Genomic DNA, 16,323 nt, shown 5'->3' with positions numbered 1-16,323 from the left:
TAAATGCTACACAGCTATCTTCTGCAGCTTTGGTCTTGGTTATTCACTCAAGGCTTTGTGAGTAACTATTTATATTTATTTGTCCTGAAGAAAGAGGATATAAATATTAGATCAGGTATGGAATGAATGCAACAACTATACAATTTACCACTACACTACAAAATATGCAGAAGAATAAGCAAAAGCCCAAAAATACACTGAACCAGTGTAGATTGAAATAACAAATACCACAAGACTTCTTATATGTTTGATCAAACAACATCAATTATAGCTCTGTTCTGTAGAATAGAATTCTAAGTACCTCGTACATCCACCAGTAATAAGTCAAAAGCCTATAAGGTAGCATTAGGTGCTCTTGCTAAATCACATGCGATACCATTTATTACCCTGCCACTAGTTATTGCTAGTCTCCAGACCCCCACAAGTGATGCTCCCAGAGCCATTACTTCACTGTTACTCAGCAGTGTGGGAGGTCTATTACAGGCTTTAACCAGCACACAGGGTTCCCTGTATCTCCAAATTGTAGTCAGGTGTTTGATGCATGAGAATACCTAAGTGTGACAAAAAGTTTGAAAACATACTAACATATACCCCCTCACCGAAGGGACAAAATGTTTCAATAAAGAGGGATGTAGTTAGTTTTAAATAGAGACGGGTCAAAGGTTAATGTGGTACCTAAGTATTTTATACTTTAGTTAGGCCATGAAAATGGGTGCTTGTTACGGTATACTACCCTTGATACGCCAGCCTGGGTGCACTAGATCTCACCCACAACCCCTGTCCCTGCCTGCTTGCCTCCACTCCTGGCTAACCAGGCAGTCAACTCTCACCGAAGGGACAAAAGGTTTCAATAATGACTTATAAAAAAAACCTATGAACCCTCCATGTAGCTAGAAAATCAAGTTCATAAGCCAGAGGATTTACTACACGCGTGATAAGAAAGGGACCCACGTAACGTGGTGCCAGTTTCAACGACAGAACTTTCAATTTGAGATTTCTAGAAGGCCAATATACCTTCTGTCCCACCCTGTAAGGTTCAGATACTGACAGACTCCTCCCACTACACAACTGCATACGAGCCCCCGTTGCTTCCAGATTCTTCTGTACTTCTTTCCATACTCCCTGCAGTGCATCTGTGGCGACATCAGCTGCAGGACAGGCAGACGGAGTAGAAATAGCTGTAAGGAAGCGAGGATGCTGACCATATACGCAACGGAATGGAGATATCGCAGTGGAAGAACAAGTACGGTTGTTTTGCGCAAACTTTGCTAGCGGCAGGAATTCTGCCCACTGATGAGCCTTTTCGCTAGCAAACAACCGTAAATATTGCACTGGACCCTGGATCTTCCGCTCAGTCTGACCATTAGTTTGCGGGTGGAATGCTGACGAGAAGGAAAGCGACATTCCCAGGTTTCTACAGAAGGCTCGCCAGAATTGCGCAACAAACTGAACCCCGTGATCACATACAGTATTCTTGGGAACCCCATGTAGACGAATGATTTCTTTAACAAAAATGTTGGAAAATTCTACCGCAATAGGTAGCTTCTTTAGCACCACGAAATGTGCCATCATAGAGAAGCGGTCCACAACCACCAGGATCGTGATGAACTTCTGAGACTCAAGCAAATCAGTAATAAAATCTACCAATAATTGCGACCATGGACAAGGAGGCACCGGTAACGGTCTCAGAGGCCCCTCCGGACGCCGAGTTTTACTGCGTGCACAGACAGAGCATCCCTTAACAAAGTTGCGGATCTCACGAGACATGCCTGGCCACCAGTAGTGTCTAGAACAAAGATCCAGAGTCCCCTAAACCCCCGGATGACCTGCGAGAACAGATGAGTGAGATTCCTCAATGACTTTCAGACGTAAGGTCTCTGGCACAAACCATCTGCCCTCCGGCACCCCCGAGGGAGCGTCCAGCTGACAATTTTGTAGACGAGGAATGAGATCAGATTCTACAGCTGCCACCACCACTCCAGGTGACAAGATATTCTCGGGAGCCACTGTCACACTTTCCGGCGAACCAAAACTCTGTGAGAGGGCGTCTGCCTTCACGTTCTTCTCCCCTGGAATATATGTAACGATGAAGTTAAACCTGGCAAAAAACAACGCCCTCCTGGCCTGACGAGCTGTGAGTCTCTTAGCATTGGCGAGATATACCAAGCTTTTATGATCAATTTATACGGTAATGGGATGCCTTGCCCCCTCAAGATGGTGACGCCACTCTTCTAGAGCCCACTTAATCGCCAATAACTCACGATTATGCACATCATAGTTACGTTCCACCAAATTAAACTTCCGCGAGAAGAATGCACATGAGCTATAGCCAGATCTCCCGCTGATTTCCTGAGACAATACAGCCCCCCGCCCCCACCTCAGATGCATCGACCTCAATGAAGAACGGTCGCCACACGTCAGGCTGTACTAGTACCGGGGCAGCAGTAAACGCCCTTTTGAGATGACTAAAAGCCTCTAGGGCCTCTGGTGACCATCTTACCAAGTTGTCCCCCTTCTTGGTAAGATCGGTTAGGGGCTGCGCAATAACTGAATAATTCTTAATGAATTTACGGTAAAAATTTGCAAAACCTAGAAACCGCTGGAGAGCTTTCAGGTTATCTGGTCTGACCCATTGGGAGATTGCTGCCACTTTATCAGACTCCATTTGAATCTCCGTGGGTTAAATCACATAACCAAGAAAATACACTTTTTTAGTGCTAAAATTGCATTTCTCCAACTTGACAAAAAGTTGGTACTCAGGCAAACAGGTCAGAACCAGCCTCAGGTTCCGCACATGAGAGTCCCAGTCTGGGGAGTACATCAGAATGTCATCGAGATATATGACCAAAAATACCCCCAGGAAGTCGTGGAAGACCGCATTCATAAATCCCTAAAACACAGCGGGGACATTACAAAGTCCGAAGGACATGACCAGACATTCAAAATGCCCTAACGGGGTGTTGAGCGTGGTCTTCCACTCATCTCCCTCTTGTATGCAAATTAAATTGTAAGTCCCCCTTAAGTCCAATTTGGAAAACCAGTGGGTCACCTTATTCAATAAGTCAGGAATCAGGGGCAAGGAGCACTGGTTCTTCACTGTAATTTTATGCAAGGCCCGATAATCCACACAAGGCCTCAATGTCCCATCCTTCTTTACAAAGAAGAGACCTGCCCTGGCAGGAGACCTGTCAGGACCGCCGGCTCTCGAGGGTCTCCGCGCCCGCACCTCTGATCCTATCAGCCAAGCTGATTGGGTGCGGCGCAGGGGGAGCCCCGGTCTTGGTGACCTCCCCTGGCCACCAGGGTCCCGGACATTGGCTCTGGTCACACGCTCCTGTGCTCAGGCAGCGGCGCCCGGGTAATCGAGTTGCTGGGGATGCGGCGATGCCATCCCCGTTGCCATGACATCTATTAGCATGTTCTGCACTTGTTGCTGGATGTCTGGGTCTCTGAACTCGCTGACTTAGGTCTGGCTGCTGGCAGGCTCCCCGCCCCAATCAGCTGCTGGGGCGGGAGTTCTGACAGCATTTAAACGTACCTTTTACCTTCCAGCATTGCCAGTGTATGTTTGTCTTCAGGCTACACCCGCATTATTCTCATCTGATTTCCCGTTGTGACCCTCTGCTTTTGGACCTGACTTTGACCTCGCCTGATCCCTGGTACCGCGTATTCTCCTATTGCCAACCCGGACTTCCTGACTTGCCTCTGTGTCTGTTTGTCTCTGTATTTGTTTGTAAGTCTGACCCCCTTCCCTGCTTCCCCAGTGAGTATAGGGACTGTCGCCCAGTTGTCGCCCTGGGGCCTAGCCCAGGAGGGCAGGTAGGTAGGGACAGGGGTTGCGGGTAGTTTTCAGGGACTTCCAGTACCCGAACCCCAGTTCCGTGACAGTTACACTGGCCCTAAAGGGTCAGACTTTTTTTTGTCCGAACGGTTACGTTAACTGCTTCTATGGAGGCCGTGTCGGCCTTGGCAAACCAGGTCCAGGCCCTGACTAACCTGGCACAAGACCTGACTTCCCGTTTGGAGCACCAGGAACAGGTGTTGTCTAAGGCTCAGATTCAGCCTTCCTCAGTGCTGGCGACTATCTCTGAGCCTCAGGCCACGCTGCCTGATTTTTTTTCTGGGGAAAGGAAGCAGTTCTTCTCTTTCCAGGAAGGCTGTATGCAGTTTTTGGATTTGCGACCCCACTCGTCTGGCACTAGAGGGTGGGCATCGTGATTTCCCGACTGAGAGGAGAACCCCAAAACTGGGCATTCTCCTTACCCTCTGATTCTCCCTCACGATAGTCTTTAGACACGTCCTTCTCTGCTCTGGGTCAGATCTATGACGAACCCGACCGTGCTGCCTACGCTGTCGCTCAACTGTTGTCCTTGCGCCAGGGTCGGAAGGTGGAAGAAGATTATTGCTCCCAGTTCCGACAGCACTGCACGGAATCGGGGTGAAACGACTCAGCACTCAAGGACTTGTTCTTGACCGGTCTATCCGAAGACCTAAAGGATCTGCTGGTGGCCCAGCCGGAGCCTGGTACCCTGGAACAAGCAACGTCGTTAGCCATTCGAGCAGACTGGCACCTGAGGGCTAGACGATCTGCTTGGTCCAGTCTGGTCCACCCGGCCTCCCCGGCCACTGCCTCTGTAACACCGACAACTTCACCTCCCTCCACTGAACCCCTGAAATTGGGGACGATGTCACCTAAACAGCGAAGGGAATATCGGTTAAAGAAGAGCCTTTGTTTGTATTGCGGAGAGTCTGGTCATCGCATCGCTATCTGCGGGAAAAAACCTCGGCAGGAGAAACTTCCACTCCTAGGCAGTTGTCGGGAGGACTGTCTAGGAGCTCAGGTACTCCCTGTTGTGTCTAAAATGTTCTTGCCCTGCGTTTTAGAGTTCCGTTCCTTCTCTCGTGCAGGGCAAGCCTTTGTTGATTCGGGGGCAGCAGCAAACTTCGTAAATTTTGATTTTGTGGCTCAGATTTTTGGTTCCTTGCTACGTTTAGATCCTCCTATTCAGGTTTCAGGGGTAGATTCCACTCCTTTGCATGCCGGCCTCGTCAATCTTGTTACCCCAGAGTTGAAATTTACCGTAGGAGCCCTGTATACTGAGACTTGCACCTTCCTCGTTATGAAAGACTTGTCGGTGGACATAGTCTTAGGGCTCCCTTGGTTAAGGGAACACAATCCCACTATTAATTGGAACACGCTGGAGTTGGTCAAGTGGGGGTCCCACTGTTCCGATCACATGAATCTGGTGAATTTGGATACTTCTGTTTTGGAGGGGGTCAAGCTACCAGACTATATATCGGTGACTTTTCTAATGTTTTCTCCAAACAACTCTCTGAAGTATTGCCTCCTCATAGAGAATTTGATTGTAAAATTGATCTGATCCCAGGTGCCAAACTCCCTAAGGGTCGGATCTGCAATGTAACTGTTCCAGAGAGGGACTCCATGAAGGACTATATTCAGGACAGTTTGACCAAGGGACACATTCGACCCTCAGAGTCTCCTGTGGGCGCCGGGTTTGTCTTCGTTGAGAAGAAGGACGTGGGTCTCAGACCCTGTATTGATTACAGGGAGCTCAACCAGATAACAATCAGAAACCAATACGCTCTTCCTCTCATCCCCAACCTCCTCAATCAGATTTCCAGGGCTCAGTGGTTCTCCAAGCTCGACCTGAGGGGAGCCTATAACCTCATCCGTATTCGGAAAGGGGATGAGTGGAAGACGGCCTTCAATACACCTCTGGGCCACTTTGAATACCTTGTTATGCCTTTTGGGCTATGTAATGCGCCCGCACCTCTGATCCTATCAACCGAGCTGATCGGGTCCGGCGCAGGGGAGCCCCGGTCTTGGTGACCTCCCCTGGCTGCCGGGGTCCCAGACATTGGCTCCGGTCGCACGCTCCTGTGCTCAGGCGGCGCCCGGGCAATCGAGTTGCTGGGGATGCGGCGATGCCATCCCCGTTGCCATGACATCTATTAGCATGTTCTGCACTCGTTGCTCGATGTCTGGGTCTCTGCACTCGCTGACTTAGGTCTGGCTGCTGGCAGGCTCCCCGCCCCAATCAGCTGCTGGGGCGGGAGTTCTGACAGCATTTAAATGTACCTTTTACCTTCCAGCATTGCCAGTGTATGTTTGTCTCCAGGCTACACCCGCATTATTCTCATCTGATTTCCCGTTGTGACCCTCTGCTTTTGGACCTGACTTTGACCTTGCATGATCCCTGGTACCGCATATTCTACTGTTGCCGACCCGGACTTCCTGATTTGCCTCTGTGTCTGTTTGTCTCTGTATTTGTTTGTAAGTCTGACCCCCTTCCCTGCTTCCCCAGTGAGTATAGGGACCGTCGCCCAGTTGTCGCCCTGGGCCTAGCCCAGGGGGGCAAGTAGGTAGGGACAGGGGTTGCGAGTAGTTTTCAGGGTTTTCCAGTACCCGAACCCCAGTTTCATGACAGGACCTGGACGGCCTGATATGTTGTTTGGCCAGAGACTCTGAGATACAGGACTTAAGGGCTTCGTGCTCACGCCCTGACAAATTGAAAATGGTTCTCTTAGGGATGGGACTGTCGGGGATCAAATCAATACCACAGTCCCACTCCCTATGGGGAAGCAAAGTCTCAGACAGGTTCTTGGAAAATACGTCATGGAAATCAGACAAATACTCCAGAATAAATACAGCATCTGCTGAACACATGGATATAGTAGCTAAGTGACTATGACAGGACAGCCCCCAATGTGTCAAATCCAGAGTGGACCAATCAAATCGGGGATTGTGAAGTGCCAACCAGGGCATACCAAGCACTACATCAACGGACATCCTCTCCGTTACTAAGAACAACAGATTCTCAAAATGGAGAACACCCACAGTGAACTGTATGTACCATGGGAGTCCTCCACTGCAGACAGAGGGGTGGAGTCGATACTAGTGCAGCATATGGGCGTCTTTAATGCCAAGAATTCAGCCATCAGAGGTCTGACAAAACTTAGAATAACCAAATTGGTGGCCACATCGTAACACTTTTATACTATAAGGGCTTATTCCAACGTGCATATATCGGTCAGGTTTTCACGCCTGGCCCATATACGCTGTCTCTCTCTGCAGGTGGAGGAGGCAGGCCAGCCCAGGAGCAATGCACTGAGCTCCCACCCTCTCTCCGCTCTCTCTCCGCCCCTCGCTACTATTTGCAATGGGAGGGGTGGGGCAGAACTGTGTGTGTATATGTATGTACATATATATATATATATATATATGTATTAGAAGGCAGTTAAAGGGTGAAGTTGTGGATGAAGTATATCTCCCTCCCAGGCTTTTAGTCTAGACAGGGTGGCGGTCCAGTCCACAACTTCACCCTAGTTCTCAGGAAGCGCAGCTGTAGGCACTGACCCCGTTACTGGAGCATAAAGGGCTGCAGCTCCAGGAAGTCAGTGCCTGACAGCCTGAGGAGGAAGCCTCTGAGCACCTTGCATGGTGCAGCTTTTCAGTTGTGATTTTGCATGGACTTGAGCATCCTGCGTGGTGTCTCTTCTATTTTTGAAAGACTTTTCTGTTTTGCTGTGCTTGGCAAATAAAACTGAAGGAAGTTTTATTCTACTTTCTGGTCCTGTGGGTCTTTGCCAGCCCACACACTAGAGAATATTACTATGTATGGTTCTCGGATGCGGGCAGCAATCCCGACCGCTGAGGGCAACGGCAAGACACCCGATGGATGTCCTGGATAAAGTCTGCGACTGCGATGCAAGCGCCAACCCCAGCTATGGAGGAACTGTAGGTGTGGATGGACCGGCTGATGGATGTCCTTCTCAAACATCCAGCCTTGAGGAAGGACGGAGCTTTGACTACAGCCAGGCCCAGGGAGACTGTGCAGAAGTTTCTGCCAAAGATGACTCCTAATGATGATGTTGAGGCCTATCTGACGGTGTTTGAGAGAACTGCCGAATGTGAGAAACTCCCGAAGGCTGAGTGGGTCGAGGTTCTAGCACCGTTCCTCACGGTGGAACCCCAGAAGGCATACCACAACCTCAATGCTCACAAGGCAATCGACCGTGTTAGGTTAAAAGCTGAGATCCTGGCTTGTCTGAGCGTTACGGTGGTGGTCCACGCTCTGAGAGTCCATAATTGGAGCTACAGGCCCAACCAATCAGCCAGGTCACAGATGTTTGACCTGTACCATCTGGTAAGGAAATGGCTGGAGCCGGACATGTGCACACCTGCCCAGATGGTCGATAAGGTCGTGGTGGACCGTTATACCCGTGTCCTGCCGGCAGATCTGCAATGCTGGGTCAGCCTTGGAGGACCCAAGGACACTAACCAGCTGGTAGATCCAAACTAGAGGTGGTACAACAGGGTTCTAGAGCCTCCATGCCTATCCGTATCACATTTTGTATCCAAACTAGAGCCGGGACAACAGGGTACTAGAGCCCCCCCTCAAGTCTTCAGTTTTTCGCAATAACTGATCCTTTTGCTCTGATATTGTAATCACTTATATCAACGTTACAATAACATCGCTCAAATTCATTCGTTTGAACAAATTTTGAGCGATAATCGTTACATGTAAACGAGCCTTATGTGTTGTTCTGGACCATAAAAAACGTAAGCTTTTTTTAAATCCTGAATTAACGGTGGTATCAGTTTGGTTTGGGTAACACAAATCCCCTCGGGGTTCTCTCCATCTCCTGCTGGCAGCTCTACTTCTGCTCCGCTTAGTCTCATCTCTTCCAGAGTTATAAGAAGATCTCCAGAACCTCCAGGACGTCTTCTGGCACCGAGCCTTGGGGGGCTCTGAGGTCTGCTGGGGATAGCTGTCCTGTTGGAGGGTCCGATGCCCCCCGAGCTTAAGCCTCCTCACAGCAGACATGACAGTCTCTCCCGTGGCTTATTTATCTGGTTTTGGCCATATTGCGGTGACTTGTCTTGTGCTTCGGTCAGTAGAGGTGACATCTTGGGGTTCAGGGTAGAAGACCTTCAGTGTTCAGTCTGCACCTAACAGAGCAGATGGGCCCCTCAGTGCTGGGGCCAGCAGATCTTGCTGCAGGGGGTTTGCAGTCATTCAGGGATTATTAACCATCTTCCTCCTCAGGGATCTTCTGCAGCCGGTGATAGCGCCCCCTTTTTGCCGTGTCCAAGTAGTGCAGCATTGCTGCATGTACATCACACACACACGGCTCTGCTACATCCATCCTGACCGCACACATCCCTTCAGCTCACCCAGCAGGGATCACAGCCAGCACAGCCGATCACCCCTGGTCATGTGACCCCTGACTCCTCCCACACAGGGGATCACATGAAAGTGACATCATCACAGGTCCTAGAAGCACACGGCTGCTGTCTGCCTCTGCAAGTGGAGGTCTGTGTGTCCCCTGATGTCAGGTCAGTGGGGGAGGGGAGGATTAACCCCTTCAGGGCTGCTTGGTGAGGGAATTATTAATGCCACCATCTTCCTCCTCAGGAATCTTGTGGCAGCCGATGATAGAGCCATCTTTCTGCCGTGTAGGTCGCACGCGCGCGGCTCTGCCCCATGTGCTTCAGACATAACCCAACCCTTTGCTCCTTCAGTGACACCTGCACACCTCTCCAGCATCTTCTATTCTGTACTGCGGATGTGCCAGCCGGCACACATTCACAGTGCATAACAGGTCACGCCGTTGCTAGGCGATGGCGCTGATCCCACAACCTTTCCGCAATGATGATTGCAGGATTGATGGCTTTCATTGTCTTCAAGGAAGCCATCCGTGGGGAGACCGCACAAAATCGAATTCTGCTTGTGGACATAAAATTGCGCATTGCCATAACGTTCTGCAGAACCCAGGGGCGTCTGACCTTTCCGGTTTTTGCAATGTAAATCCCCCCGTCTACAAGCGGCCTTAATCAGTAGACTATTAAAGTATTTATTTGTTTCTCTACCCATCCTGTTCTGGTATTGTTTTAAGTGCAAATTCATCACACTATGTCTGTGCCTTGTCATATGTATGTGTATATATGTATATATATATGCAGGCCTCTTCGGACCTATATCATCATGCCTGAGGAAGAATCCTGAGAGGCTTGAAAGTTTGCCATAATATCATGTATTCGGTTAGCCAATTTAAAGGTATCATATCTACAAGATTACTTGGTTTCACTTGCTGGGAACAATCACACTTTGGCCTGAAGATACTAACCGGCAACTAATATGGACTTCAGTTTGCGTGGACTTAGTGGGTTCCGTATATTACTGTAGTGTAGGTGTAGTGTGATCAGTATGTTAGTGTAGTGTAGGTGTAGAGGGATCAGTATATTAGTGTAGGTGTAGTGGGATCAGTATATTAGTGTAGGTGTAGTGGGATCAGTATATTAGTGTAGGTGTAGTGGGATCAGTATATTAGTGTAGTGTAGCTGTAGTGGGATCATTATATTAGTGTAGTGTAGGTGTAGTGGGATCAGTATATTGGTGTAGTGAGATCAGTACATTAGTGTAGTGTTGGTGTAGTGGGATCAGTATATTAGTGTAGTGTAGGTGTAGAGGGATCAGTATGTTAGTGTAGTGTAGGTGTAGTGTGATCAGTATATTAGTGTAGTGTAGATGTAGTGGGATCAGTACATTAGTGTAGTGTAGGTGTAGTGGGATCAGTATATTAGTGTGGTATAGGTGTACTGTGATCAGTATATTAGTGTAGTGTAGGTGTAGTGGGATCAGTACATTAGTGTAGTGTTGGTGTAGTGGGATCAGTATATTAGTGTAGTGTAGGTGTAGTGTGATCAGTATATTAGTGTAGTGTAGGTGTAGTGGGATCAGTATATTAGTGTAGTGTAGTGTAGTGGGATCAGTATATTAGTGTAGTGTAGGTGTAGTGTGATCAGTATATTAGTGTAGTGTAGGTGTAGTGGGATCAGTATATTAGTGTAGTGTAGGTGTAGTGGGATCAGTATATTAGTGTGGTATAGGTGTACTGTGATCAGTATATTAGTGTAGTGTAGGTGTAGTGGGATCAGTATATTAGTGTAGTGTAGGTGTAGTGATATCAGTACATTAGTGTAGTGTAGGTGTAGTGGGATCAGTATATTAGTGTAGTGTAGGTGTAGTGGGATCAGTATATTAGTGTAGTGTAGGTGTAGTGGGATCAGTATATTAGTGTAGTGTAGGTGTAGTGGGATCAGTATATTAGTGTAGTGTAGGTGTAGTGGGATCAGTATATTAGTGTAGTGTAGGTGTAGTGGGATCAGTATATTAGTGTAGTGTAGGTGTAGTGGGATCAGTATATTAGTGTAGTGTAGGTGTAGTGGGATCAGTATATTAGTGTAGTGTAGGTGTAGTGTGATCAGTATATTAGTGTAGTGTAGATGTAGTGGGATCAGTACATTAGTGTAGTGTAGGTGTAGTGGGATCAGTATATTAGTGTGGTATAGGTGTACTGTGATCAGTATATTAGTATAGTGTAGGTGTAGTGTGATCAGTATATTAGTGTAGTGTAGGTGTAGTGTGATCAGTATATTAGTGTAGTGTAGATGTAGTGGGATCAGTACATTAGTGTAGTGTAGATGTAATGTGATCAGTATATTAGTGTGGTATAGGTGTACTGTGATCAGTATATTAGTGTAGTGTAGGTGTAGTGTGATCAGTATATTAGTGTAGTGTAGGTGTAGTGTGATCAGTATATTAGTGTAGTGTAGATGTAGTGGGATCAGTACATTAGTGTAGGTGTAGTGGGATCAGTATATTAGTGTATTGTAGGTGTAGTGGGATCAGTATATTAGTGTAGTGTAGGTGTAGTGGGATCAGTATATTAGTGTAGTGTAGGTGTAGTGTGATCAGTATATTAGTGTAGTGTAGATGTAGTGGGATCAGTATATTAGTGTATTGTAGGTGTAGTGTGATCAGTATATTAGTGTAGTGTAGGTGTAGTGGGATCAGTATATTAGTGTAGTGTAGGTGTAATGGGATCAGTATATTAGTGTAGTGTAGGTGTAGTGGGATCAGTATATTAGTGTAGATGTAGTGTGATCAGTATATTAGTGTAGTGTAGGTGTAGTGGGATCAGTATATTAGTATAGTGTAGGTGTAGTGGGATCAGTATATTAGTGTATTGTAGGTGTAGTGTGATCAGTATATTAGTGTAGTGTAGGTGTAGTGGGATCAGTATATTAGTGTAGTGTAGGTGTAGTGGGATCAGTATATTAGTGTAGTGTAGGTGTAGTGGGATCAGTATATTAGTGTAGTGTAGGTGTAGTGGGATCAGTATATTAGTGTAGTGTAGGTGTAGTGGGATCAGTATATTAGTGTAGTGTAGGTGTAGTGGGATCAGTATATTAGTGTAGTGTAGGTGTAATGGGATCAGTATATTAGTGTAGTGTAGGTGTAGTGGGATCAGTATATTAGTGTAGTGTAGGTGTAGTGGGATCAGTATATTAGTGTAGATGTAGTGTGATCAGTATATTATTGTAGTGTAGGTGTAGTGTGATCATTATATTAGTGTAGTGTAGGTGTAGTGGGATCAGTATATTAGTATAGTGTAGGTGTAGTGGGATTAGTATATTAGTGTAGGTGTGATCAGTATATTAGTGTAGTGTAAGTGTAATGTGATCAGTATATTAGTGTAGTGTAGGTGTAGTGTGATCAGTATATTAGTGTAGTGTAGGTGTAGTGTGATCAGTATATTAGTGTAGTGTAGGTGTAGTGTGATCAGGATATTAGTGTAGTGTAGGTGTAGTGTGATCAGTATATTAGTATAGTGTAGGTGTAGTGTGATCAGTATATTAGTGTAGTGTAGGTGTAGTGGGATCAGTATATTAGTGTAGTGTAGGTGTAGTGGGATCAGTATATTAGTGTAGTGTAGGTGTGGTGGGATCAGTATATTAGTGTAGTGTAGGTGTACTGTGATCAGTATATTAGTGTAGTGTAGGTGTAGTGTGATCAGTATATTAGTGTAGTGTAGGTGTAGTGTGATCAGTATATTAGTGTAGTGTAGATGTAGTGGGATCAGTACATTAGTGTAGTGTAGGTGTAGTGGGATCAGTATATTAGTGTAGGTGTAGTGGGATCAGTATATTAGTGTATTGTAGGTGTAGTGGGATCAGTATATTAGTGTAGTGTAGGTGTAGTGGGATCAGTATATTAGTGTAGTGTAGGTGTAGTGTGATCAGTATATTAGTGTAGTGTAGATGTAGTGGGATCAGTATATTAGTGTATTGTAGGTGTAGTGTGATCAGTATATTAGTGTAGTGTAGGTGTAGTGGGATCAGTATATTAGTGTAGTGTAGGTGTAATGGGATCAGTATATTAGTGTAGTGTAGGTGTAGTGGGATCAGTATATTAGTGTAGATGTAGTGTGATCAGTATATTAGTGTAGTGTAGGTGTAGTGGGATCAGTATATTAGTATAGTGTAGGTGTAGTGGGATCAGTATATTAGTGTATTGTAGGTGTAGTGTGATCAGTATATTAGTGTAGTGTAGGTGTAGTGGGATCAGTATATTAGTGTAGTGTAGGTGTAGTGGGATCAGTATATTAGTGTAGTGTAGGTGTAGTGGGATCAGTATATTAGTGTAGTGTAGGTGTAGTGGGATCAGTATATTAGTGTAGTGTAGGTGTAGTGGGATCAGTATATTAGTGTAGTGTAGGTGTAGTGGGATCAGTATATTAGTGTAGTGTAGGTGTAATGGGATCAGTATATTAGTGTAGTGTAGGTGTAGTGGGATCAGTATATTAGTGTAGTGTAGGTGTAGTGGGATCAGTATATTAGTGTAGATGTAGTGTGATCAGTATATTATTGTAGTGTAGGTGTAGTGTGATCATTATATTAGTGTAGTGTAGGTGTAGTGGGATCAGTATATTAGTATAGTGTAGGTGTAGTGGGATTAGTATATTAGTGTAGGTGTGATCAGTATATTAGTGTAGTGTAAGTGTAATGTGATCAGTATATTAGTGTAGTGTAGGTGTAGTGTGATCAGTATATTAGTGTAGTGTAGGTGTAGTGTGATCAGTATATTAGTGTAGTGTAGGTGTAGTGTGATCAGGATATTAGTGTAGTGTAGGTGTAGTGTGATCAGTATATTAGTATAGTGTAGGTGTAGTGTGATCAGTATATTAGTGTAGTGTAGGTGTAGTGGGATCAGTATATTAGTGTAGTGTAGGTGTAGTGGGATCAGTATATTAGTGTAGTGTAGGTGTAGTGGGATCAGTATATTAGTGTAGTGTAGGTGTAGTGGGATCAGTATATTAGTGTAGTGTAGGTGTAGTGGGATCAGTATATTAGTGTGGTATAGGTGTAGTGTGATCAGTATATTAGTGTAGTGTAGGTGTAGTGGGATCAGTATAGTAGTGTAGGTGTAGTGGGATCACAATATTACTGTAGTGTAGTTGTAGTGGGATCAGTATATTAGTGTAGTGTAGGTGTAGTGGGATCAGTATATTAGTGTAGTGTAGGGGTAGCGGGATCAGTATATTAGTGTAGTGTAGGTGTGGTGTGATCAGTATATTAGTGTAGTGTATGTGTAGTGTGCTCAGTATATTAGTGTAGTGTATGTGTAGTGTGCTCAGTATATTAGTGTAGTGTAGGTGTAGTGTGCTCAGTATATTAGTGTAGTGTAGGTGTAGTGTGCTCAGTATATTAGTGTAGGTGTAGTGTGCTCAGTATATTAGTGTAGGTGTAGTGGGATTAGTATATTAGAGTAGTGTAGGTGTAGTGGGATCGGTATATTAGTGTCGTGTAGGTGTAGTGGGATCGGTATATTAGTGTCGTGTAGGTGTAGTGGGATCAGTATTTTAGTGTAGTGGAGGTGTAGTGTGATCAGTATATTAGTGTAGTGTAGGTGTAGTGGGGTCAGTATATTAGTGTAGTATGATCAGTATATTAGTGTAGTGTAGGTGTAGTGGGATCAGTATATTAGTGTAGTGTAGGTGTAGTGGGATCAGTATATTAGTGTAGTGTAGGTGTAGTGGGATCAGTATATTAGTGTAGTGTAGTGTAGTGGGATCAGTATCTTAGTGTAGTGTAGGTGTAGTGGGATCAGTATATTAGTGTAGTGTAGGTGTAGTGGGATCAGTATATTAGTGTAGTGTAGGTGTAGTGGGATCAGTATATTAGTGTAGGTGTAGTGGGATCGGTATATTAGTGTCGTGTAGGTGTAGTGGGATCGGTATATTAGTGTCGTGTAGGTGTAGTGGGATCAGTATATTAGTGGAGTGTAGGTGTAGTGGGATCAGTATATTAGTGGAGTGTAGGTATAGTGGGATCAGTATATTAGTGTAGTGTAGGTGTAGTGTGATCAGTATATTAGTGTAGTGTAGGTGTAGTGTGATCAGTATATTAGTGTAGTGTAGGTGTAGTGGGATCAGTACATTAGTGTCGTGTAGGTGTAGTGGGATCAGTACATTAGTGTCGTGCAGGTGTAGTGGGATCAGTATATTACTGTTGTGTAGGTGTCATGTGATCAGTATATTAGTATAGTGTAGGTGTAGTGGGATCAGTATATTAGTGTAGTGTAGGTGTAGTGTGATCAGTATATTAGTGTAGTGTAGGTGTAGTGGGATCAGTATATTAGTGTAGTGTAGGTGTAGTGGGATCAGTATATTAGTGTAGTGTAGGTGTAGTGGGATCAGTATATTAGTGTAGTGTAGTGGGATCAGTATATTACTGTAGTGAAGGTGTAGTGGGATCAGTATATTAGTGTAGTGAAGGTGTAGTGGGATCAGTATATTAGTGTAGTGAAGGTGTAGTGGGATCAGTATATTAGTGTAGTGAAGGTGTAGTGGGATCAGTATATTAGTGTAGTGGGATCAGTATATTAGTGTAGTGTAGGTGTAGTGTGATCAGTATATTAGTGTAGTGTAGGTGTAGTGGGATCAGTATATTAGTGTAGTGTAGGTGTAGTGGGATCAGTATATTAGTGTAGTGTAGGTGTAGTGGGATCAGTATATTAGTGTAGTGTAGGTGTAGTGGGATCAGTATATTAGTGTAGTGTGATCAGTATATTAGTGTAGTGTAGCTGTAGTGGGATCAGTATATTACTGTAGTGAAGGTGTAGTGGGATCAGTATATTAGTGTAGTGAAGGTGTAGTGGGATCAGTATATTAGTGTAGTGTAGGTGTAGTGGGATCAGTATATTACTGTGATGTAGGTGTAGTGTAATACGATTATTATTGTAGTGTAGGTGTAGTGGGATCAGTATATTAGTGTAGTGTAGGTGTATTGTGATCAGTATATTAGTGTAGGTGTAGTGGGATCAGTATATTATTGTGATGTAGGTGTAGTGGGATCAGTATATTAGTGTAGTGTAGGTGTAGTGTGATCAGTATATTAGTGTAGTGTAGGTGTAGTGGGATCAGTATATTAGTGTCGTGTAGGTGTAGTGTGAT

At 45.3% G+C, this 16,323-nt stretch overlaps 1 protein-coding gene across 1 annotated transcript in view; it reads left to right on the top strand.

Annotated features, from left to right (window-relative positions):
• The window catches only part of LOC136629088 (zinc finger protein 585A-like), a 343,652-nt gene that overhangs the window by 264,347 nt on the left and 62,982 nt on the right, over positions 1–16,323 (top strand). Inside the window, exon 20 of the mRNA XM_066605206.1 lies at positions 2,279–2,282. Coding sequence (XP_066461303.1) covers positions 2,279–2,282 — 4 coding nt within the window. The remainder of the gene's footprint in view (positions 1–2,278; positions 2,283–16,323) is intronic.

Source organism: Eleutherodactylus coqui, chromosome 5 (genome assembly GCF_035609145.1).
Source record: "Eleutherodactylus coqui strain aEleCoq1 chromosome 5, aEleCoq1.hap1, whole genome shotgun sequence".
Lineage (NCBI taxonomy): Eukaryota > Metazoa > Chordata > Amphibia > Anura > Eleutherodactylidae > Eleutherodactylus > Eleutherodactylus coqui.
This window is presented reverse-complemented; position numbering and strand designations above follow the sequence as displayed.